The sequence below is a fragment of the Arvicanthis niloticus genome, chromosome X (assembly GCF_011762505.2).
Source record: "Arvicanthis niloticus isolate mArvNil1 chromosome X, mArvNil1.pat.X, whole genome shotgun sequence".
Classification (NCBI taxonomy): domain Eukaryota; kingdom Metazoa; phylum Chordata; class Mammalia; order Rodentia; family Muridae; genus Arvicanthis; species Arvicanthis niloticus.
Genome location: NC_047679.1, coordinates 127,687,657 through 127,706,622, shown reverse-complemented (window position 1 = coordinate 127,706,622; position 18,966 = coordinate 127,687,657). Strand labels below are relative to the sequence as shown.

The following is an 18,966-nucleotide window of genomic DNA, read 5'->3' as shown; positions in this document are numbered from 1 at the left end:
TAAACCACCAACCATAGAGTACACATGGCCCCAGCTGCATATGTAGCAGATGCTTTATTTGGCATCAATGGGAAGGCAGGCCCTTGGTCCTGTGAAGGCTTGATGCCCCAGTGTAGGGTAATGCTCCGGTGGGGAGGTGGGAATGGGTAGGTGGAGTACCCTCATAAAAGCAGGGAGAGGAGGGATAAGATGGGGGTTTCTGGAGGGGAAACAAGGAAAGGGGATAAAATTTGAAATGTAAATAAAATAAAATATCCAATAAAAACCAACCAATAAAGAAACAAAAAACCAAAGTGGAACTAAATGTCTACCTCATATTTGACTTGCTTTGTCTAAAAACTTTTGTTTCCAAAGACCCTAAATGACTTTGTGCAAAACTGTGAATTATTCAGTGACTGTGTTGCTAGCTCCCCCCTCTTGAAAACCATGAATAATGGAAGATAGAGGTTTTCAGACCTGGATGAGTGTCCCATGTAGTATCTATCAATCTAATTGAGGAAACACAGACACACCAGAGTATTTGCTATTATAGATCTTTATTTTGCCTTCTGCTATTTACATGTTTTTTAAAGTTTATTTTTCAGAAGCATAATTTTATGCTCTTTCATGTTTCAATTTCTTCAAGTCTGGACTGGTCTCTTTCTCATAAGAATGTCAATTAATGAGCTCAACATGGGCACTCACTTATCTAGTAAGGCTCTGCTACTGTGTCCCTTGCAGGTCAGGTCACTTAGGTCACCTGGCTGTTGGTCAATGTCTTTTCTTACTTTTTACTGTCTTGGCTCAATAACACTACTGAAGATCTATATGTATGTGACTTTACCATAATTCATATGCTCCCAGAATGTTACTGACTTAATTGCCATTGAAAGAATCCGAATTCTGGTATCTTTACCTTTGCTAATGAATACTGATCCCAGGAATACAGTCTAGCATAATAGTGGGTACAAATTCTTACACAGAGTTCCACAGGGATGACCCTGACCAGCTAGCCTATTTCATTATTGAAGTATATCAGAGAGATATTTTAATATCATTTCCTTCCTCTTCTGAAAACCCAACACTGATAATTTAGACTCATATTAATCTCAGGACACCATACAAAAAACACAAACACACTGCACTTTCAGTAGGAGAAGTTACAATCACTTTGGATGCTGGGTTGTGGAGTAGCTAGAAAGTTCCTGCTTATTACCACAGGGTATCATGCAGATGGAGTACTTAGTGAGTGCCTTCAGTAGTTAATAGCTTGAAAGCATTGCTGCTGTATATACAGAGTAAGGAACCCTCATTAGGAATGGTCACAATCTCAGCAAAACCTGGTTCTAAGTATGTCAAGAGTTTGCAGCCTTGCTACGAATGAGGATGATATAGATTGTAAGAATACATTGGACAAACTCCATTGAGACTCAATAGATTGTTCTCTCTGCAGAGACACCTCACAGTGCAAATCAAACTGGGCAGGAAATATATCACATATTTCTACAATAAAATGATGCATTGGAAAGACAGAAGCTGGTGTCTTTCTCAGACAGGAATTCTAGGGGGCAAGGAGAGAGGGTAAGGCAAGACAGAATAGAGTAGTAAAGTGGGGTTTCTCCATCCCAGACTTAGTAAGGGTCTTCCTTCTGTCCAAGGTGTTTGACTTGCTGAACCCCAGAAGCACTGTTCAGATGCTCTGCTTTCTCAACTACTTGGTGTTGGAGGAAGTTCGGGAGGAGACATAGGCAGCCAGATAGAGAAGATATGCCTGTATGGGAAAGGGGCTGTATGGAAAGGGAATGGGGGCAGCAGAAGACAGGGCTTGATGAAGACAAACAACAGACCACACAGAATACAAGGGGAGATCTGGCAACTTTCAAGTAAGAAAGACCATAGCCATGAAAAAAAAAAAAAAAAAAAAAAACAGAAAATTCAAGTTCCTGAAAAGCCGTCATTGCCAGATCTCCACGGTACTTTGACATGTATGAATTGCAGTAGAGTTTAACTGCTCTCATTGCAGCACATTAGGGCAAAATAGTCTTTTTAGGGTATGCTATATCTAGCTATGTGAATATTTACAACTGGCCTCTCTACCCCTTCTTTGTTGTATCTTTGTTCCTGCTACTCTAATACCTCTTTGTAACTTTACTCTAGTGGTGGTTCAACACTATACAATTATAGGTCTCCAAATCCAAGTACATATCCAATGAATGCTCAGATTCCAGATGAGAACTCTCTGCTCTTCCTTTAATCTGGATCTCTTTGTGCTGGGTTTCCAAAACAAAATAGACAATCTTAGATATTTTGGTAGAACTTTCTTGTTTTGAGTTGTTTTAAAAGTATGTATGTCTCTGTGCATGTTTATTTGTGTGTGTATATATGTCTGGACATGCCTATAAATATAACTCAGAGCATGGGTGCTCCTGATATGTATGTATGCATGTGTGATGTAATAGGTATGTGTGTCTGGGTGTGTATGCATAAAAGGCTAGAATTGTGCCTATGCATGGAGAAGAGACAATACAGAGACCATCTGTTCAGGAGTACTTAGTGCTCCTTTCCATTTTTACTTCTCTGACTCTTTCCCTGAATTGAGTTAAAGTAAGAAAAGTTCAAACTCCAAACACAAGGTAGATTTTGGGGCCTATTCAAGCAGCCAAGTTTGTATCTAGGATTAGCTACAAATGTATTTCCCCAGTAGGTCCACCTGGCTCTCTAGAACTGAAAAGAAACAGTTAATCAGTCCAGTTAAATAAGACTTTCCCCACTGTGTCAAAGCAAGTCACTAGAGTCATGCTGTTTCTACAAGAACCTTCTACGGGGAATACATGTGGTTTTTGATGTACATCCTTTTACACCAACTAAGTTTGACAAACACAGGTATACAGACATGCACACTCAATGAATGTATACAGAATGCATTCAGCTGTGTTAATATAAGTACACAAGTGACACTCTCATAGAGATGCATACACACTATTCATCCACACAGTGCAGATATGCATTCACATATACCAATGTATATTGACACTAGTACAGCTTCTCAAATGGTAGTATGGACAGCACATAGACATACCTGGACACATACACACTCATACTCAGAGATACACAAAAACATATAAACATAGAAGTACAGTTAAGGAGGTGGATGGGCAGAGGAGTATAGGGCTGAAGGAGAGGCTGCCTATAGAGGAAGGGGGGTTAAAGGTTGAGTGCTTGGAAAAGTTCCTTCATGACCTCCATCAATGAGCTGGTGCTTTCTGGAAAGTTGGTATGCAGGTTCATCCTACTCTTACCAGGACCCCTGCTGAGTAGGCTCCATGTTCAGTGGCTGGTCAGTAGCCTCTTCATATAGAGATGCTCCAGGTTCTGTCCAGTAAGCTTGGCAGCTTGAGCACAGGGAAGGGGCAGTTAGTTGAGAGTTAGGCAGATAAGGAGAAAGAACAAGCATCTTTAAGCATGGCACAGAAGCTCCACATTTTCCTCGGAACACTGGAGACAAGGTACTCTGTCTTTCCTGGCTCACAGGGCTCCTGTGAGGATCCAACGATGTGATGGGTCAGGGAGCTCGTTGACACTTACTATGCACTAGACAAATAGAAAGGATTAGTATATAGATTCATAGTAGTTGTTCATATGTCATTCTAGGCTGATGGTGAAATTGCAAATCTGAACCTTCTCAACTAGTGCTTACTCACCAATTGTGTCTACTGTAACTAGTAATCAACCCAGCAATTGATAGAAACCTAACTCATAACTGAATGGAAGTACTGAGTCCCTACTGTCAGGCAATGTGAAGGGGAAATATGGGCAAAAGAAGGTCTAGTAACTTAAAAGGGAATAGCTGAACATGTACAAACTTCAGCCTGACATTACTCTCCTGTCTTACCTCCCCTGCTGGAAGCAAGTTTTCTCACTTACTCTGCTATATATCTTTGGCAGTCCCTCCTACCCACCTGCCCTTGCCACTCCTGTCTCACAACTCTACACTCAAAGTACAAGGCACTTACAAATGATTCCCAACTTTCCTTTGTGAGAATATCCAAACCCTGCCTAGCTCCTCTCTGCATACCCCAGGCCAACTTGGTTTGACTTCTTTTCCCAAAGCCATTTTTAGCAGGCAGACAAGGTGCATGGCAACCAGGAGGAAGGAAAAAAGTGATTCAAAAGCAATCTCAACACTTTGAGGGGACTAAAAACAAAGGTCCCAGGAATGTTTGTGAACCAGATTATCCTCATTCCTCAGCATGGCTCTTCTGTCCTCTAAGTACTTCCAAGGGTGTTTCTAGGCTGATGGACTGTTTAAAGTGAAAGGTGAGAATTTTCAAGCAGGAGGAAATCAATGTGCAGTTTATTTTCAAGTCTTCCTCAATCTTTCTCCTCTGGCTACATGTTTTTTCTATCTCCTCCCCACCTCATAATAAAGAGAAGTGCCCAATGGATTTGATTGCACCTTCCAAACAAAACAGAACAAAACAACTCCCCCCCCCAAAAAAACCCCAAAAACCTTTGCCAACTAAAATGAAGAAGGGGAAGAGGGAAAGATAAAACCAAAGAAACTATGAAGGAAACACGTCATAGTATCTCTGCTGTTGTGGTGTATGAGGAACTAATAGACGTGGTATAACCAGTAAACTACATTAAACAGCCCAAAGGAAAGAGGGAAGAGGAAACGGGACCATCTATCAACCTTAGTGACCCGGTTAGGCTTAAAGAGCTGAAAAGAGAACCCTTCATTGAAGGAGCACCCAGGGCTTGGGGAGCAATTCTCCTCAGACTCTGAGGTACTGTCTTTCTCTTGGTCACAGGCCAACAGCTCCTCATCAGTAAGGCTCCAGATACTGTCAGCATCCCCCTTGCATTGTTCATCAAGGCCAAGCCAGCTGCTCGTGATACTGATGTCATCCTATAAGCTCTCAATTTTATCAAGGTCCCAACTTGCTTCTTGCACACACCTCTGGCTAATCTGGAGCTTGAGCCTTCCAGTGGGGCTGCTTCCATGGCCATGGCTCTCCTTAGAGCTTAGGCTTTCTTCGGAGTCGTCATCATCAAGGGCATCAGAACGGCTGTGGATTTTGATGGGGATAATACTGTCATTAGTAGGAAAGCCATGAAAGTGAATGGTACAATCAGGCAGTGTTTGCCCAGAGGTGGAGGGCAGATCACTCAGGCTTTCTCCAGTGGCCAATTGGGCCTGGATTGAGACAGAAGAGAGTGGGCTGAGGCTTTCCGAGGTAGCCAGCTGGGCCTGCTTTGACGTGAACGCCAAGGATCCTAGACTTTCCTGGCTTGCCAGATGAGCTTGCATGGGGCTATCAGGAAGGGGGCCAGCTCTGTCTTCCACTCTGTCTTCTACATTAATCAGGCCATCCTTGAAGGAGATAATGAATAAGCTGATTAGTTTCATATCACCTAATGGGCATGCATAGGGAAAGAGAAAACGGAAGGAACTTTCCTGATTAGTGCTTGTAAAGCTACTGTTGATACCTTTGATGGGCAGAGCTTGTTGGGCTCTCTGAGGTGCTTAGAGGGGTTGAGAAACTGAACCAGGAGGTTGTTTTAACATGCAGAGAGTGTCATAGCTGCAGTCAAGCAACTGTTTCCCCATGGAGCAGTTGTGACCTCAGGAATACTATGTGCTATATGTAGGTTTCCAAGCTAGCGTGAGGTTGAGCTTTCTGCAAAGGAGTGGTGTTGTTGCACATTTACATATACCCCAAGGCAAAGGGTTCAGTAAGTTCTCAGGTGTCTGAAGTGCCAGCGAAGGAAAAGTATGAAGGCCAGTCTTCCTGCACCTCCCCTCCCTTTCTAGTTTTATCACTTACTCTGGAAGCCTGTAAAATGGAGCAAACTTGGATCGAAGATATAGAGAAATCAAGTTCTGATTCTTGCTTCATGATATCAAATATTTACTATCTATAGATGAGTGTGGGTATGCCTTTCATATACAAGTAAGTATGAGGATAAAAGCAACTATGAAATGTGAAAGGGTCAAGTGCTAAGCCTAGGCTGAGGAGGTCCTGAGAAAAGCTAGCTGTCAGTCAAAATGTCAAACCTGCACATTTGCTACCACCACTTCTTGGTAGCGGTATCGGGCAACAACTCTTCTGGGTTTCCGGCATCTCCTGTGATTACGTCGAGGCACTTGGCTGAAGAAAAGGTAGTTGATGTAGACGTACTCCAGCAGGGACAGGCAAACGAAGAACAGGCACACAAGGATGTAGATATCAATGGCTTTGATACAGGAAATATGGGGGAGTTTATCCCGCATATGTGAGTCGATGGTAGTCAGGACAAGAATCGAAGTTATTCCTATGAACAACACAGTACAGGGTTACTCTCCTTCAATAGCTGCAATTTTAACAAACCTTTGGGTCTATACCTTAAAGGAGGTGAAGAGAGGCCACCTCTGGGGTGAAGGTTTGCCCATGTCCTCTCCTTGCTCCTGCTCCCTATGCTTATCAGCTTGATTGCTTTGTATCAAGCTCATATTTCTAGCCATGGTTTAAGTAATTAACATCTCCAGTTCCATAAAGTCTTCTTTTAGTATCTGAAGATTTCTGAACACTAACATATATATATAGTTGTATCCCTAAAGGAAAAGATAGACCAATCTGCTACACAGAAGGTAAAAACCGGCCAAGTAGATCAATATTCTAGGCTGTTCCTTGCTCAAAACATTTGATGCCTCCCTCAAACCTAGACCTGAATGAAGTTCAAGGTCTTCTCTGTTCTGTCTTTACTTGTTTTGTAAGCAAAATGATCCAAGTTTCTTCCTGAGATGGAGATAGAACTTACCAATAGTTACCCTGGCTGCAGAGGAATCATAGTTCATCCAAAATGATATCCAGGAGAGAATGGTGGTGAGGACTGTGGGCCAATAGACCTGCACAAGGTAACTGCGGACTTCCCTCTGTACCTGGAACTTCACTATCAGGCGCATGTAGGAGCCTGTAAGAATACACATCAGTATCAGGCCTATGCAAGTCAGCTCTAACTTCCCTCCTGTCTCACTCATTTCCACATGAAATGTTTTCAGGCTGCAAACAGATGGAGGGTGAGAGGCCAGCCCTATGAGAAGCAGGAATCATTGCCAGCTATAGAGTATTGTTAGTCTGTCCAAGCCCTCCACACTTATTCTCCATCTGTAGGGGTGAGTCACTAGGGCTTTATCAAGGGGAGAGCGAAGATGAGATGTGTTTAGAACCAAAGAAATGGGAAAGGATGGAGACAACTATAAGGATAAAAGGCAGATGCCCCCAAGCATTTATACTGGTGTAAAGGGGACAAGAAATGGGAGAGAAAGAGGCTGTCTGGCTCACCTGTGTAGAAGTACACCTCCTTGCTGGTAATTGTCCTCCCCAGGTAGGTGTACTGAGGGATATGCAGCTCATCAGTAATGTGGATAGCATTATCATCTTCCCAGGATAATACAATGTCTTCGATGGTGTAGCCATCTGGGAGGTGAAACCAAGAGTTAATCTAGGCAGATTTCACCCCACAGAAGTCTGTGAAAACCAAAACATGGTCAGCACTTGAAATTTGGGGGCTATGTTGTGGCATTCTGAGTGTGAGCATGGGGGAATCTAAACACTTGCAAAGAGAGAGGACTTCCACTTTGGAGTTTCTCAATTGAATTGTCTACACAATAAAGGCCACCTACTCCCAGATGCCAGGTATATACAGCTATCTGTCAGTTCATTATGCAGCTACTATTTATCTATTTTTTATATACTGCTATGAACATATTTGGAAAGAAAGAGGGAAATGCATAGCAAAGGAGCTGTGCTGTTCTTGGTGTCAACTCTACTCCTGCTTTCTTGACTGCTGTAGCCCAACTCAGGGATGAAGGATCCACAGGGGAGACACGCACAGCTCTCCATCTCCAGCTTGCAGGATTGTTTGTCCATAGGGAAGTTTTGCAGATCCAGGGAACAGGCTGCTGTTGTGGTAAGTCTGCCAAGGAAAACAGAAAAGGAAGGGAAATTAGTCAAGCTTATTCCTAAGGATTCTGTAAGGTGGGGACGCAAAGGTTAGGTGGAGGGTTGACACATATGTATGGAATTGGGGGGAGGCAGAGAGAGAAAAATTGGAATTTGATAAAGAATCCACAAGATTTGGCAGAGCTGAAACAAAAATCATATAATATATATATATAATCATGCCAGAAAAACCACAGAACATCAGAAAGGGAAGGGCCCTTGAGGAAACAATACAGAGACAGAAACACCTGTGCTGGTTAAAGTTATCAACAGAGCTGTTGAGAGAACACTGTGTGCTGTATGTAATGTGCTAAGGCTGAATAGCCACTGGGGAAAGCAGGTATGTGATGTGCAAGTATAAATGTGGGCAGTGACCCAGAGCAGCCTTAGACCATATCTATATTCATGTCGGTAGTGAGGGCCAACATGGCACTGAGAGCTACAAAGACATTAGTGGACACGAAATGCTTATCCATGGATGATGCAGACAGTGCTGACAGTAGATACAGTTAGAAGAAGCATTAATTGCTACGCTGTGCAGCCAGGAGTGGAATCCAAGCAAATGGCCTTGACGGGGTTAGGGAGGTGGCTTATGCTTGAAAACAGCATAATGAAAAAACATCTCTCTACTGCTTCATTTCTGTCCTATGTCATTTTCTTTCCCTCCCATCTGCTAAGCTAGTCTAAGCCCTGTCGGTCCTTGGAGGGATTTCATTTTGGAGACTGGGTAGTGTGTGTACTTACCGCCTTAAAAAATGAATTTCCCAAGTATTATTCATTAGCCAATGCCTCCTTTACTTTAAATAAGAGTGATTATTGATCAGTTTCATGTGAGCATTGATATTCCATGATTCTATGGGAATGTGGATAGAGGAAGAAGAAAGGAAGAAATGGGGAGAGAGTACCCCAAAGTAACCATGGTAGCTACCACCAGGAAACATTTTCTGGGCTATGATGACCTATCAGCTTGTATTACTGACAATCTGAGCTGAAACTGTGACATTAATTTTGGTGACTGCTCCATTGCAAATGGATCAGTGGAAGACTACCAGTGTGCATGTGTTTTCTGTATAAAGAGAGCAGGAGCTGAGAAGCCCTACCATAGCCCTCTTACAGCATTAGCTTCTTCTTCTCCTTATACTCTGCATGGTGTAAATATAAAGAAGGAGACAGGCAGAGCCTAGGCTTCAGCATTTCTTAGTCTCCCTTCATTGCTGCAAGGAGATAAAGAATTCAACACACGTAAGCGAAATGGAAAAAGAGATCTTTTGGTCCAGAGAATCAGGATTTCTTTTTAAAAAACATATATGATAGTTACATAAAATTTAATAAAAACAATATTTCTTCTCACAAATGGTAGGCAACATTGTGAATTTCTTTCTTCATTGTCCACAAAATAAAGAACACTGTTTCCAGTAAACTCAGATTTCTTAATACACCCTCCCATCATAAGACCTCATTTTTTTTTTTAAATTGAGTATTCAGCCATAGGAATTTTGAGGATTTCCTGAAGAGGGGAACATTTGCATGAGGGATTAGAAAGTATGTGAAAGTGTATGCAATACACAGTAGGAAGAATGAAGCTTGTCAGAATAGCCCAAGACTCTTGTGGGGACTCACCGGATGCCATATCGAACTGTCCCGTCTGGGTGAAGTTGAAATACACGATTCTCCACAGTTACATCATGCACAAAGGCATCTTTGCTATTCACAAAGTAGCAGTCAGGAACCCAGAGCTTCTCATGCATCCGATAATCCAGAGTCAGGTTCAGGTTGGTCTCATAGTAAGCTAAGCGTGTGTCCTTCCAGGTCTGATGCAAAAACATTGTGATTGTATAGTCCTTGGGGGAAACAGGTAAATGACAGTTGTCAGATTGTCCAGCTCTCTGTCTTCTGTAAACATATGTTATATGTGCACATATACATATATGCTACTATATGAGACATGTCATACAGATGGGTCTATAAACATGCTTAAGAAGGAACAGCAAAAATTAAGCTTCTATAATTAATATCCAGGTTAAGAAAGTTTCAATGTGTGTTTTTCAGAGCACATTTTCCACAACCAGCAGGAAACATTATTCAAGATTTTATGTCACTATTTCCCATATATCAGGGTAGAGTTTCATTGTTTCCATGTGTATTTTTTAGAAAACACAATGCCTAGTTGGACTTATTTTTGTAACATTGTCCAATTAGAATACACACACACACACACACACACACACACACACACACACACACACACATATCTGTAACCCCCTTTTCCTACACAGTATTGTATTTGTGAGGCCCATTCAAAGTTGCTGTGTGTAACTATAATTTGCTCTCCTGTATTCCTGGAGAATATTTTCACATACAGACAGACAATGTATTTAACTATGTAAAAAAAAAAAAAAAGTACCATACATGCCCGGAACAGAAAGAAATTATAATAGTAAGGTGAAAGTGGCCATTTGCATCCCTGCAAAAGCTGACAACAGGTGACAGCAGTGTTTCCACGTCATCAACCTCAGCAGCATCTGACTCCTGTTTTGGGCAATGTGTGTCTTATGAGATAAATCTTAACTACCCTGTAGTACAAACATAGTGTGCAATTAAATCTTTTAAAAGCTTCCTAGATTTTTGGGGGGGTTGATAATCTACATGTAACTGAGTTTTTGGATATGTTGTAAGGTGAGCCTTCAATTGACTTTTTTTTTCTCTTCCAGAGGGCTATCACTTTTAAACCTACCCTTACTCCCTTTTCATAGGAATTCTGTTACAGGTCAGAACAATTAGAGTTGGCTTATGACTGTGAGTCTTGTCCCTTCTTTCCAGCACATGACCATAATCTATAGACTTACCATATTTATTTCTGAGATCTGTTCAATACTGGAGACATATATAGATACTGACACAGGTACAGGAGCTCCTACAATACAGGAAGATACAATCACATGAAAATTTGGATAAAGGTTATGCACTCAAGACCCAGTTGTCTAGGCTAAAGCTAGTTTGGAGGTTTGCTGGTTGTGTGATCTTAAGTCACTTAAGCTCTCTGAGCCTGAGCTTCCTCGTGGGTTAAATGGGAATAATGGTATCATAGTTAAATGAAGGTCAAGAAGCTTAGAGCAAGGCCTTGCTTATGCTGTGCTGAAAGGAAGGTATAAAGGCAACAGAAAAGGAAAATATGAAATGAAGCACTCTGTGGTAAATGTTTTCTGATAAAAAACTGAAACTCAACAAGCCCATGAAAAAGAGCTATGGTTCATGGTTCTGTGTAAGTGAATGTGAGCGTGTCCATGTTTGCTAGTGACTTTGGGAATGTGTTTCTATTTAGATGAATGTGTCCATATGTGTGTGATCATGTCTGTGTATGAGTAAGTGTGCATGCATGTCTGTGTGATCCAGAGTATTGTATGGGCATGTTTGTATGATCCAGTGTGTTATATGGGCATGTCTGTGTGATCTAGAGTGTTGTATGGGCATGTTTGTATGATCCAGTGTGTTATATGGGCATGTTTGTATGATCCAGTGTGTTATATGGGCATGTTTGTATGATCCAGTGTGTTATATGGGCATGTCTGTGTGATCTAGAGTGTTGTATGGGCATGTTTGTATGATCCAGTGTGTTATATGGGCATGTTTGTATGATCCAGTGTGTTATATGGGCATGTTTGTATGATCCAGTGTGTTATATGGGCATGTTTGTATGATCCAGTGTGTTATATGGGCATGTTTGTATGATCCAGTGTGTTATATGGGCATGTTTGTGTGATCCAGTGTGTTGTATGGGCATGTTTGTGATCCAGTGTGTTGTATGGGAGACAACATATGAGAGAGTTCAAGTGAAACATGAGAATATTTATCATGAGGCAACACACATGTGACTATGAGAGTTATGTGAAGGAGTATACTTACATGTTTGTTTCATTATGCTTTGTGGAATTAGGATATGCAGGCATGTAGATGTGGTATATGGAACTAAATGTATGAGTACAGTAGTATATAAATGAATGTGTGATTCTGCATGCTCATATATGAGTGTCTGTGTGATTGCCTATGTGTATGAATGATTTTGTATGCATATTGAATGTTTTTATGCGACAGTGAGTATATGCCAGCATATTTGTGTGACCATGGTTGTATGGTACTATAAGCATATGTACATAAGGATGTTAATGTGTAAATTAAATTTGCTAGTGTGCTTGTGTCTGCAGCCATATTTGAGTGCATCAATAGGTACAATGTTCATCTGTGTATGACTGTGTCACTGTTTGTCCATATGTGGGAGTAAATCAGTGTTTGTGTAAACAAACAACTGTGAGTGAATGTGTGTGGTTGTATGAGTTTGATAATATATAACATGACAGAATTTATAGGTATATTTGCATATATGAGCATGTTTGTATATTAATGTTACTGTTTATTAAAGTGTGAGTGAATTTTTTAAGTATACATGTAAACACTCATGTTTATGTATACATATGAACACATATGTGAATACTGATGGTTTGTCAATATGTTAGAATATTTATATGTTGAGTATGTTGTTGTATTTGCTCTTATGTAAGAATGGATTTGTATGATTATATATGGGTATAAATGAGTATATGTAAGCATATTTGTATTGAGTGAATGCGTGACCAAGTATGTTCATGTTTAGGTGTGTTTGTGAACTTGTCTGTGTGCATGAATGTACTTGTCTGCACATGTGAATATGTTTTCATGGCAATGGACATGTGAGTATGTTCATAAGTATGAGTATGTTCATGTAAATGTCTGATTGTATGAGCAAACTGTGTATTTATGTGTGTAAATGAGTTTTTGTGATTATTTCTATATGTTTGTGCATGAACAAGTATTTTCCTCATATATATATGTGTATGTGTTTGGCCATTTTGTATGAGTGTTAATGTATGAGTTTGGGTCATGTTTGTGTGCATTAATGTGTGAATTTAACCGAATGTATTGTCATGTTTATGTGTGTCTATGTGATTGAACTCATGACTGTGCTCATGTGAGTTAATACTGTGTAATGATGGTGTGTTTAATGTACAAGTGTGACTCAATGTGTAATTCTGTGTCAGTGTTCTGTCTCCTGATTTTTCCCTTTGCCTGGGTATTTGCAGTGTCCATTGGCAAGACCCAAATATGATCATCATTATGAAAATAGTAAGCTGTAAGGTACTATGGAGAAGTCCATTTTATTATTCTCTCATCAGCTTATAGCAAAGTATATTACACCACACTGCTGCTAGGGAAATATGTGTACATGTGATGCTTGCAATTCAACCTGCTGGTTTCACTGCAGGCTGATTGCAATAGAAGCTGAGCTAAAGAGAGGAAGATGTATTATTTCAAACCCAGTGCCTTAAAGAGCAAAGTGCTTTGGGGAATAAGTGTATAAATGACAGCTGAGAAGCAAATGGGGTTGTGTTAGGGCTAGTTTGAAAAGCCCCAGGAAAATGCTATGTAGTGACAGAGGTTCCTAGAAACACTGGGTTTGATTGCTGCCTTTCAGGCTGCCCTCCCTACACTTTTAGCAGATGGTAGCTGTGTTAGTAGGCAACAAGCCCCAGAGAGGCCTGCATGCCTGATTATTTATTTAAAGCCCAATTGCCAGCCCCTTCCTCCAAGGTTAGGCTTCTCTAGACCATCCTAGTGATGCCTTTACTCATGTGGAATGTTGCGGAGCAAAAGAACCAGGGCAGTAGCCCACTCAAGGGCTCTTAGCTGAAGAGGTAGTAGATACTGAAATGCAGAGTATATTTGCCTTGCCAAGCCATAATATGGCACAGGGACACAACCAGAGTAAGGGTACATTGCTCTTATTTCTCTAGCTTAGGTGAAAATGTTCCATGTCTTCCTTATGATGTTGGGTGCCTGTCTCATGTTCCCATGTGTGTGAGGGAGGGAATCAGGAACATTCTTATTTGTGAAGATTAACGCCTAAAACTCTATTCCATATTAAATACAGAGGGCACTCTGTTTATTGGAAGCTATACAGAGAGTCCTGGGTTCCCTAAACTCTGAGTGCTCTAGCCTGGCTGTCTCATCAATGGGTCTTCCACCATATTTCTCCCATGCAACAGTTCCAGACTTACAGCCTGTAGTGTTCCTTTCCATCTAAATGGCAGGTGGTTCTAAGTTCTCCTTGTCCCCTCCTCCTACTGCCCCCACCTGTTTGGCAAAGTAATTATAGGGGCCCATATTTTATCAGATGCTCCAGCCTGGCATGATCATAATACTTGCTGTAATATGAAAGTTGATAGCAAGAGGCCCCAGGCCTACTGTGGACCTATAGTGCTGGACAATACCCAGAGATTCACTTTTGCCTCTGTTCCCTTCTTTTAATCTTGAATGGTGCAGGGAGGGCAGCCTGAGCCTGAAACAGTGGTGAACATGTGCTCATTGAGAGGGGATGGCTACTGTTTGGCCTTTGTGGACAAATATTAAAGTGAGAAAGAGGCATCCTTTGGGGCTTGGCACAATGATTCAGAGGCTAGTACCATATAAGGGGTTTTATTCAGCTGTGCTTTCCCCTCTGAATTTCTATATGCTAAATGGAAAAGCTGCTGGTGCTGGGGCCTCAGTAGCATAAAGACGTTATATGCCTTCTGCCTTTTTCAACCCCGTTTCTGCAGACTTACCTTGGAGCCCTTGGGCAGAGCCTTCTGCCCTCATGTACTGGAGTGAAGTGCAAGCAAATTATCTCACCTCTTCAATTTAGGGCCAAGAGAAACTTTCTTGTTTTCCAAAGTGGCACAGTATTTTCAGAAGACAGTTACACATGTAGCACAAATGTGAATCACTAGCAGTGATTACCCAGTGGATTATATCCCATCCTACAGTAAGCTGTCCTGTTTCCTTGTCACTTCTTATCTCTGTTAGTGGCCATCAGGCTGAATTTTATGAAGAACACATATAATACAGGATGCTAGATGGACTGAATTTGGTCGGAGCTGAAGGCTTGGAAAAACAGGACATTATAGCAGGGTTCCAGGCCTAGGTGTGTTAGATGACAGAGGCAGAGAAGACCATGGCCTCAATTCTCAATTCCTAGACTTGCTTAAGGATGGCAACGCCGTTAGAAGAGAGGAAGGAGGAAAAGGTTTCTGGCATAGAAACTCAGGTACATTGATACATTCAATGAAAGAGCAGAAGGTCCAAATCTAAAGGAGCTGCCTTGCAAGGTTTGGCAGATTCAAGAAAGTAGGATCTGGGGGTGGGAGGCAGAGGTGTAGACCCTGGTTAGCTTCCAGGGTGGTACTGGCTCTATTCCATCTAATTTAAAGCCTCTAGTGTTCAGTTTGGCTTACCTCCAAAATTTGGTCTCAGTTGGACATCATATGTTGACAGCACCCTGTCCAAAATCTTTTGAACCACAGCTTCATTTGCACAATTTTTGCTGAAACAGAGAAGCCATGAGTAAATGCTGGTTGACTTGTGGCCCACTTACCAGTGGCTGATTTGCCAGGGCCGTCACTGTTCCTGTATATATGTAAACATGTGCAGTCATATGTGTGTGCTTTCACCCTCCCTTCCTCCCCTCTCAGCCCACAGTGAGTCAGCCAGAAACACAGCAGTGACGCAGACTCTTTTTCCCTTTACCCTCCCCCTTCACAGTTTTCATCCAGAGGGTGGGGCCCAAGGATTGGATCCCTGTTACCAGGAAGAAATAGTGGTCAGGGGAAGAAAGCCCACCATAGGAGAGGAGGAAAGGTAGACAGATGAGACCCTCAGAAAACTGTATTATTCTGGTTCTTTGAGACACTGCACCTTGAGGTACCCCTGGATGCTGATTGCTGGCAATCTTTCCAGTGGTACGTCATTGCCCCTGGAGCTCAGCTCCCAATGGTTACGGTGCCCTGAGCTGGGCTCATGTTTTCCAGCTCAAAGACACATTTCCTCTACCTGGTCTGGTTATTTCCCCTTCCCCCTTACATTTATGTCAACATGGTGTGAGAGAGTTGGTATATGACACATGGTGCGAGGGAAAGAGAGTGTCTTGCATTTATGACTCTCATTGAACTAGGCCATTTCTGATTCCCAGGGTTTAGAGCTGTCTTTGAAAAGATCCATCCTGGGAATAGGCATCTTACTCACTACACATGTGTTTTTAGCCTGGAGGTGACTCAGGTGAGCACCTGTAAGTGAATACAGCTCAACTGCAGAGAGTAGGCCTTTCCAGAGCTTTCTGAGATGCTCATTGGATTAAGCTAGACTTCCATTCCCCAAAGGGCTTTTAAATGAAGACAGGCCCCAGGCATCACTGTCACTGGGGCTCCTTTGATCTTTGATGCATCACCCCTGCAATCTCCATCTCCCTGTCTCTCTGGGTGTCTTTTCTTGATCTTTCCATCTCTCCCTGACTCCCCCACCCCTGTGTGTTCACTGACGCAGTCTGAAATGTTGAGTTGAGAGCACTGCAGAGCTGCCTGCTGGAACCTTGCCCAGCTTAGCTCCTCCCCCTTTCTGAATGCATGTTTATTTCTAATTTGCCACTTAAAATTATTACTTATTTCCCTCAATCATAAAATTTAATTTTGTAACATTTAAAAGTGTGTGCATGAATTATTCCCAAACTAAAGAAATACATTCCCGCCTGTTTCTGTCCACAGATTTCCCATGTGCCAGCATCCCAGATCTGTAGCCACTTGCAAATACACATTTTTTGTGTGTGTGTGATCTGCATTTCAAGGATGGTGGTTTATCCCCTCTTCAGATACTTGCAGACCTAAAGAAACTTTAAATCAAACACAGAGAAACACTGAAATCTTCAAACGTTTTCATAGGAGTAAGCACAAAAGCTTACCCCACCTTAAGCCAGAGGTTACATGCCATTTACAGCTACTTATTACACAGTTAATCATTCCAATCTGCTGTATTTGAACGAGCCCCTCACCCTACCCTCCAAAGAAAGAGAGAAACAGAGACAGAGAGACAGGGACAGAGACACAGAGATATTGTTTCAGGAAATGGACTAAAAATCTTTACTCAAACAGGTGTCTTTCCTGTCTGTTTTGCAAATTGCCCATGTACACCCCTAGTACTATGGACGTCAGAGAACACGACTGAGAAAAGCTGCCTGGGACCTTAGTCCCTGAGGATGATCAGGTAGATTCTGGGGTTGAGGGTGCTTCTGGCCTCAAGAATTGGGCTGACAGTAGGCACAATAAGACACAGCAGTAACAGGTGGGTTGAAGCTAGGAGTATCATTTCACCAAGCTCCCTTCATCTCCTAGGCACACCGAGGTCCGAATCCCTTGCCCCCAGCTCTCTCTGCCCAAGAGGCCAAGACGTCTGTCTCTTCGTTTGCCCCTGTCCCTTCCATGCTCAGCTAGGCTGGGCTGCTTACCAGTTGAAGAGATCCAGGATGACTTCAGGCGTGCTGGAGGAGAGCTCGAAGTGGAATTTTGGGGTGGGACTGGGGTCGTTACTCTCTGCCAGCCAAGTCCTAATGAGCAGCAGGAGCGCGGCGGCTCGCAGCATGCCTCGGATGCCCATGGCTGCGGTGCTCTTAGGGACCGCAGCAGACAGCTGGAAAAGGGGACAGGGTTGGGGTGGGAGCGAGTCAGTACTGGGCAAAAGGGGCGGAATCGCTAGTCCTTCCGCAGAATCGAGACCCTAAGGAGCAGGGAGTATGGGGTCGCTCCTGAGCCCAGGGCGTGAAAGAAGAGCAGCTCAGCAGCAGCTCTTCCCCATGCAGAGGTCCACAGGGCGTGCCACTGCAAGGTGCGCTTCTCTTGGCACTGCTCGGGGCTGAAACTGGGTGCCGAGTAGGGCGGGACGTGCGGCTGGCTCCGCCCACTCCGACGGCAGCACCCGCTGAGCCAATCCCGCAGGCGCCTGGAGCGGAACAAAAAGGCGCGCGCTTGGGCCTCCGCCCCTCAGGCTGCGCGCTGTCAGGCCTCCTCCCCTTCAGGTCTCTGCAGCTTTACCTCTAGCCATCTGGGTGGGGTCCAGCCATGGGAGAGGGAGGGGTTTACTGCTGAGACTGGACCACAGGGAAAGCCAGTATTTCTTTTAGAAGACTTTGTGTTCAAGAGTTTGCATTTTGAAAGAAGTGTGACCATGTGACTGTCATGGCTAGATGTGCGCTCTGAAACACTTGTACGTCTTAGAAGAATCAGGAGGTTGTTCTCAGACCATTGACACTCCAGTAACTCAACATGTTTAACCTAATGTGCTTCATCTTTGAGTAGGCGGATGAGACTCTTACCCAAGGGTCTCAATGCAGGGCTTTGACCACAGAGGATGGAAACTGTCTTCTTGGAGCCAAATTTCCCCGAGTATTCTTTTCCTCAACTTTAGGGTCTCAAGAAAAACAAATTCAAGGAAGCTGAAAGTATTCACCAGCTGGAGTCTTCCTAAGGTAGGATTCATTGCTGTAGACAGGGATTGCAGAGTGGAAGTGAGGAGCCAAGCTGACACAATTGAAGGGGAAAAGAAGGCTTCAGGCGTCCCCAGAAGTTGCTGATGCACCTGAGTTTAAATGCTATCACATGGAAAAGTTTGAGATTTTTGTTAGGAGGCTTTTATTACTTCCCCTATCTGGAAACTGCTTCTGTTATGGAAGAGAAGATTATGGAATGGCTTCACAGTAACCTCTGTGTCCAAGACTGGGTCTATGACAGAGTTGGTGCCAAAGCATTACAAGAGCCCATGTACCCAGTAATAAGAAAAAGGGCGTAATCATGTCCACTAGCATTACACCTCCCAAGTCACACCATAGAGAAGGACTGAAGTAAAATGGGATCTCAAGCCCAGCCTTCATTTACTAGGCTCATACACATAGAAAAACACCTTTCTGCTTTCCCTCAGTACTTGGTAACACAACTTTAGGTTGGGTGAATACAGAAAACCTTCACTTTCCTGGTTTTCTCAATGTCTTACAGTTACTAACTTAACCTTTTCCACTTCTTTTGAAAACACAATTTAGAAACAAACCATTCCATGTTCCATGGTCTCATGAATTCTCCTAAAGTGCAGAGTACTGTTACATCTTCCTTAAAAA

At 42.7% G+C, this 18,966-nt stretch overlaps 1 protein-coding gene across 2 annotated transcripts; it reads right to left on the bottom strand.

Annotated features, from left to right (window-relative positions):
- Positions 1 to 522: 522 nt before the first annotated feature.
- On the bottom strand, positions 523 to 17,837 carry Gabrq (gamma-aminobutyric acid type A receptor subunit theta). 2 transcript variants are annotated; one of them, XM_076918609.1, is made up of 10 exons: positions 17,308 to 17,835; positions 15,269 to 15,357; positions 10,811 to 10,878; positions 9,585 to 9,805; positions 7,856 to 7,938; positions 7,305 to 7,439; positions 6,781 to 6,933; positions 6,038 to 6,294; positions 4,938 to 5,353; positions 523 to 3,570 (listed from the first exon to the last, which is right to left on the bottom strand). In XM_076918609.1, the coding sequence occupies exons 1-10, from the start codon at positions 17,454 to 17,456 to the stop codon at positions 3,564 to 3,566; spliced, it is 1,578 nt and encodes a 525-aa protein (XP_076774724.1). In that variant the 5' UTR covers positions 17,457 to 17,835; the 3' UTR covers positions 523 to 3,563. The 2 variants fall into 2 exon arrangements, with proteins under 2 accessions (XP_076774724.1, XP_034340810.2); XM_034484919.2 differs by lacking the exon at positions 523 to 3,570 and having other exon boundaries at positions 3,578 to 5,353; positions 17,308 to 17,837.
- Between the last annotated feature and the right edge of the window lie 1,129 nt (positions 17,838 to 18,966).

Bases quoted from the DNA above. Each gene is read 5' to 3' on its own strand.
- Gabrq (XM_034484919.2), bottom strand. From the start codon at position 17,456: ATGGGCATCCGAGGCATGCTGCGAGCCGCCGCGCTCCTGCTGCTCATT. The intron at 6,934-7,304 runs GTGAGCCAGACA...GTATTCTTACAG, and splicing joins GGAGGTGTACTTCTACACAG to GCTCCTACATGCGCCTGATA. The intron at 6,295-6,780 runs GTAAGTTCTATC...TGTTGTTCATAG, and splicing joins TGCAGCCAGGGTAACTATTG to GAATAACTTCGATTCTTGTC.